At 54.1% G+C, this 6,000-nt stretch overlaps 1 protein-coding gene across 1 annotated transcript; it reads left to right on the forward strand.

Annotated features, from left to right (window-relative positions):
• Positions 1 to 1,435: 1,435 nt before the first annotated feature.
• On the forward strand, positions 1,436 to 4,409 carry LOC139355400 (uncharacterized protein C5orf60-like). Its single transcript, XM_071097917.1, has 5 exons — positions 1,436 to 1,612; positions 2,405 to 2,494; positions 2,655 to 2,712; positions 3,247 to 3,307; positions 3,537 to 4,409. Exons 1-5 carry the CDS (start codon positions 1,436 to 1,438, stop codon positions 4,255 to 4,257), a joined length of 1,107 nt encoding a protein of 368 aa, XP_070954018.1. The 3' UTR covers positions 4,258 to 4,409.
• The last annotated feature ends 1,591 nt before the right edge of the window (positions 4,410 to 6,000 follow it).

A 6,000-nucleotide genomic window follows, 5' to 3' on the forward strand; every position in this document is an offset into this window, starting at 1 on the left:
GGAGAAAACACCAACTACTCAAACAATCACCATATAAACACCCTGTGCCCGTCAGGAACATGCATCTTGCCTGCTGTTATCTAACAGTTGAGATGTGAAGTGGACTCTCAAATTTGTGGGTTCTTGTTATGGAGAGCTGACCTAGGTTGATCCTCATTCCCTAGGTTGATCCTTATTCCCTAGGTTGATGTTGATCCTCATTCTCTAGGTTGACACTCACTCCCTAGGTTGATATTAATTCCCTAGGTGGATACTCATTCTGCCAGAGCCACTGGAATTTGTAGTTTCTGAAAAGAGTTGTGTTATTTGGCAAAACCTGAATTGGGCATCACTTATGTTCATATATTTAGCCAAAGCCCTAGAAAAACTTTTTTTTTTTTTTTTTTTTTTTTTTTTTTTGAGACGGAGTCTCGCTCTGTCACCCAGGCTGGAGTGCAGTGGCCGGATCTCAGCTCACTGCAAGCTCCGCCTCCCGGGTTCACGCCATTCTCCGGCCTCAGCCTCCCAAGTAGCTGGGACTACAGGCGCCCGCCACCTCGCCCGGCTAGTTTTTTTTGTATTTCTTAATAGAGACGGGGTTTCACCGTGTTAGCCAGCATGGTCTCGATCTCCTGACCTCGTGATCCGCCCGTCTCGGCCTCCCAAAGTGCTGGGATTACAGGCTTGAGCCACCGCGCCCGGCCAGCCCTAGAAAAACTTTTTTAAGGCCAGACGCGGTGGCTCACGCCTGTAATCCTGGCACTTTGGGAGGCCAAGTCGGGCAGATCACGACGTCAGAGGATGGAGACCATCCTGGCTAACACGGTGAAACCCCGTCTCTACTAAAAATACAAAAAAATTAGCCGGGCGTGGTGGCGGGCACCTGTAGTCCCAGCCACTCTGGAGGCTGAGGCAGGAGAATGGTGTGAACCTGGGAGATGAAGCTTGCAGTGAGCTGAGATCCGGCCACTGCACTCCAGCCTGGGCGACAGAGTGAGACTCCGTCTCAAAAACACCCTGGGAGTTGGAGGTTGCAGTGAGCAGTCAGAGGAGACCCTAGAACAATAATTCCTGGAAATAACGGAAATTTCAGGGACAAATCCAGATCCTCAAAAACTGTGAAATTGAGGGAGCCTGAGCAGAGATCTCCAAGGAGCCAGATACCATCTGTATGCCAGGGTGAGAGGACAGAAAATGGACCAGGTCTGTCTCTGACAGGTTGAGCAGATGGAGTGGGAAGGAGGGATCTGGAAGACCAGGAGGGTGAGGGGAACTGCAGGGGTGGGTGGTGGTGGGCAGGGCTGGGATTTAGCCTCCTCCTCCCACTGCCCACCCACCCTTAGGAGCCCTTTGTGAGGGGGAGGCCCCAGCTCTGTGATGTGGGCCTGGGCCCCAATAAATACTCCCAGAGGGGATGCCCAGGGCTCAGTAGGCGTAGGACAGCAGTGCAGCTGACATGGATATTCTCTTTCCTCTGAGTGTTATTGATACAGAGCTGTGCCCCAGCCCCGTTCCCCAGATCATCCATCTCATCCTCTTCGTTGGGTTTAGCCTGGTGTTCCTCATCATCTTAAGCCCCTACTTTCCCAGGGAGCCGTCCTCAGTGCCTCCCAGAGAGGAGAACAGCGAGAATGTAAGGAGCCCTCAGCCCACACCCAGCAGAGAATGATTCTATTTTTCCTGCTTTCTTTTCCACTTTTCCAAATCAAGCAGAGGCGCTCCTGTGATGGGAAGTCTCATCATCCCTCTAGGGACAGCAGGGCAGGCAGGGGTTGGAGTGGGCATAGGATTTCTATCCCCAGCTCCCAGACCATCTGTGGGGTGCACGGGAGGCGTCAGAGCAAAAACAAACCCCGGGACTCAGCGGCGAGGACCCGGTCCTGAGAGGGGTGAGGTCTCTGTGGGAGGACAGGCCCTGAGCCCGGGCTCATCAGCCGCCTTCCCGGGCAGGTGCCTCGGGGCCCAGCCTCTGTGTGGGGTGCTCTGGCGGCTGTGCTGAGCCCCTGAGAGCCCCCACCTGAGCCTGGACTCGCCTCTGGCCTCCTCGGAAGCCGAATCCTCCCCTGCCAGCTCAGAGGCTCCTGCGGACGCAAGTGTGTGTGGTTCCCAAGCAGGGGAACAGGCACTGAGGACGCCCAGGGCGGGCCTCACATAGAAAATACCTCCGTGCATGGCCGGGCGCGGTGGCTCAAGCCTGTAATCCCAGCACTTTGGGAGGCCGAGACGGGCGGATCACGAGGTCAGGAGATGGAGACCATCCTGGCTAACACAATGAAACCCCGTCTCTACTAAAAATACAAAAAAATTAGCCGGGCGAGGTGGCGGCGCCTGTAGTCCCAGCTACTCGGGAGGCTGAGGCAGGAGAATGGCGTGAACCCGGGAGGCGGAGCTTGCAGTGAGCCGAGATCGCGCCACTGCACTCCAGCCTGGGCGACAGAGCGAGACTCCATCTCAAAAAAAAAAACAAACAAAAAGAAAACCCCTCCGTGCTTTTCGAAGAAGGAAACCAGAACAGGTTATTATGCACTTTAGAATCGAGTGAAAGGAAAGAGAAGCACACAGGGCTCCGTGAGCTGGGCGGAGAAAGTGTGTCATTCACGAGCACTGTGGGTCTGCAGCTGTGGGGACAGGAGACTGAGACCCGGCCTGCGCCCTCACTCTGTCTTGTCTCTCAGGATAAAGCTGAAGTGGGGGAATGGCTCAGGATCGGAAATAAATACATCACCTGGAAAGGTAAGGCTCTGAGGGTCCCAGAAGCCCCAGAGATGACAGCTTCACCTGTCCCTAGGAATAAGCACCAAGTCTCCTAGGAAGTCATTTGCAGAGGCCTGGTGGGGAAGCTCCTGGTAAGGCGATTGGAACCTGGGATATGTCTCCCGTTCCCAGCTGGGATGAAGCCTTGGGGTCCAGGGAGCGGGTGTTGCCCAGGAGGGGACTGTGTGGGGGAGGGGACCAGTGACCACCTGGACATGCTGGAGGGGATGCAGGTCTATGTGGGCAGCTGTTTAACATGGCTGAGTCCTCTTTGAGAGTGCCCCGTCCTCTCTCCCCAGGAGGTGGCATGTCGGGAAGCACTTTGTAAATGACAAAGTGCTGGCCCCCGGCCACCTGGCTCTCACTCTTGGGGCCCTGTGGCCTTCCACAGGGATGCTGGGGCTCCAGGGTCTAATCCCCGATCCCGGGGTCTCCCCTAAGGGCACATGCACTCAGCCTCCTGTAAGTCCCAGTTTCCTCCCTCACCACCATAACCCATCTCCTGCTTTCCAGCTTGCAGAAGTCTCTTGAAAGAATTGGAGAACCTTGAGTTCTACACTTTCCTGTCGAAAAAGTGAGTCTCTTTCCCCTTCTCTCCCGTGTCCTCCTTTCTACCAGGACCTAGGATGCCAGCCCAGGGCCTGGGGCTGATGTGGGAGGGGAGATCACAGCCAGGATGTCACTAAAGCCCTGGGGCAGGGGTAGGCAGAGCTTTGTGAAGTCAGCATGGGGGGCCCTGGAGAGGCGTGGGCCGCAGGTGCCCAGTGCTCCCAGCTGCAGCCTGTGCCTCCCGTCTGCTGCAGGTGCCTGAGGAAGCTCCTTGTTGAGGGCAGCTCCCAGCACGTTCCACGCCAAGCCCGCTCGGGGTCAGTGTACAAACGAACATCTGTGAGGAACCACCGGCCACGTGGGGGGCATGGGAAAGCTTCTCCCACCAGCTTCCATGTGTCCCCACGGGCTCCCCCGGCTCCTCTGGCCTCCGCACCGTCATCAGTCCCGAAGACTTCTGTAGGGTCCTTTGAGTCTCTGTCATCCCTGAGCTCCTCCAAGTCACCAGAGCCTTTGTGTCCCCTGAAGCAGCCTTCACAGGAGCCACCTGCGAGCACCCTATCACCAAACACGACCACCTCCGCAGAATCCTTGGGGTATCTGTCATCCCTCAGCTCCTCCCAGCAACCAGAGCCTTTGCATCCCCTGGCGTGTCCTTCATCCAAGCCACGTGGGCGTTCCTTTCCCCGACGACGGAATCCTGGCTGGGTGTCCTGGACCGACTCCACGCAGGCTGATTCCGAAACTGACGCCACAATATGCCCAATGTGCAAGGCCCCTGCGCACTCCTGTCGACACAGCTGGTGGGTGCCTTCTAGTCCTCGAGTGATCCGAGGCGTTGGTCGCCGCAGTGATCTCGACCTGGGCCTCTCCTGGAGGCAGGAGGCTGCTAGAGCCTGGTGCCTCTGCACCTCCTCGCAGTACGCATTCGAGCACCTTAATCTTCCCACCCACCTACCAAAGGCTTCCTTCTAGGGAGACCCCACATGCGGGCAGGTGGAGGCAGGGACCCCACTTCCCTCAGCTTGGAGGTGCCAACGCTGCTGGACGCACAAGACACCAAAATCCCAGACACTCCCATGGACACCGCACATCCGACATCCACGAACAATTCGGAATCTCCTGAGGACAACTTGGAGGCATGTCCCCTCATTCAGGCACTCCACAGATGCTAGAAACACGTGTTGTAATGGATTGGGAGAGGCGGAGATAGGGTCCAAACCTCCAGTCCCTGGAGCCCGTAAATCTCCCTGGGAGGCTTGGCCCCCCCAGAGACTTCTCCACAGCGCTGCACGTAGAGACCCGCCACTGCAAAGCAAAGACCTCCCGCAGAGATCTCAGAGTGTCCATTCTTCCTTCTTAGAGGATCTGAACTCACTTAGAAAACTGCCAGCACAGGAGGGATGACATCAGCTGTGCCCTCCGCCGGAAAACCCAGAGACTTTGGGTCATTGTCAACATTGTCGCTAAAATGGACTCTGCCAGGGAAGAGGCTCAGGAATTGTTGCTCTTTCGCAATGCCATTCTTTCCTAACAGCACTGCAGATTCCATGTTCTCTGCAGTTCCCTGACCCACAGTTTAGAGAATCACAATTCTTTTTTCTTTTTTAGATGGGATCTCACCCTGTTGCTCAGGCTGGAGTGCGGTGGCACCATCTTGGCTCATCACAATCTCTGCCTCCCAGACTCAAGCCATTCTCCTGCCTCAGCCTCCTGAGTAGCTGGGATTACAGGCGCGTGTCAATGCACCAGCTAATTTTTGTAATTTTAGCCTAGAGAGGGTGTCACCACGTTGGCCAGGCTTGCCTTGAACTCCTGACCTTGAGATATCTGCCCACCTCGGCCTCTCAAAGTGCTGGGATCATAGGCTTGAGCCACCACACCTGGATGAATCACAAATTTTAAACCTGAATAAAATGCTGCATCCTCCAATGAGAGTGAAATATCCTCTTTGCCCAATTTTAGTTATTTTCTAGTCAAACGGTATCAATGTTATATTTTAAAATGTCATTGGGTGACTTCCTTATTTTGGAAACATGATAAAGGCCCACAGCAAACAGACTCTAGAAATTACACCAGCAGAGGCATGTGGGCTCACTCGCCTCCAGGGGCTGTGCAACTGACACGTTATTTTGCACATAACTTGGGTCAGGTTTGTGAGGTCTGGTTTTTAAAATGAAGCAACAATCATATAAAGATTTTCGAACAAATGAGTCAAATGTATGGTAATATTTCTATTTTATTCTATGGCAAAATAATTCGTCGTAATTTTGATATTATTTTGTTCCTTAGGATTTGACAAAGTCTTAATGTTCAGCCAACATGGCTTAAGCTGATGAATTACTTAGAAGGATTCCTTTTTTTTTTTTTTGTGAGACTGAGCCTCGCTCTGTCACCCGAACTGGAGTGCAGTGATGCGATCTCGGCTCACTGCAACCTCTGCCTCCTGGGTTCAAGCAATTCTCCTGCCTCAGCCTCCCAAGTAGCTGGGACTACAGGCGCCCGCCACCATGCCTGGCTAATTTTTGTATTTTTAGTAGAGACGGGGTTTTACCATGTTGGCCAGGCTGATCTTGAACTCCTGACCTCAAGTGATCCTCCCCGCTTGGCCTCCGAAAGTTCTGGGATTGCAGGTGTGAGCCACCATGCCCAGCCGTAGGATTCATTTTTTAAATAGTTCTAAGAAATGCACATTTTCCAAGACTCAGGAGGTCAGGC

This window comes from Macaca nemestrina, chromosome 6 (assembly GCF_043159975.1).
Source record: "Macaca nemestrina isolate mMacNem1 chromosome 6, mMacNem.hap1, whole genome shotgun sequence".
NCBI lineage: Eukaryota > Metazoa > Chordata > Mammalia > Primates > Cercopithecidae > Macaca > Macaca nemestrina.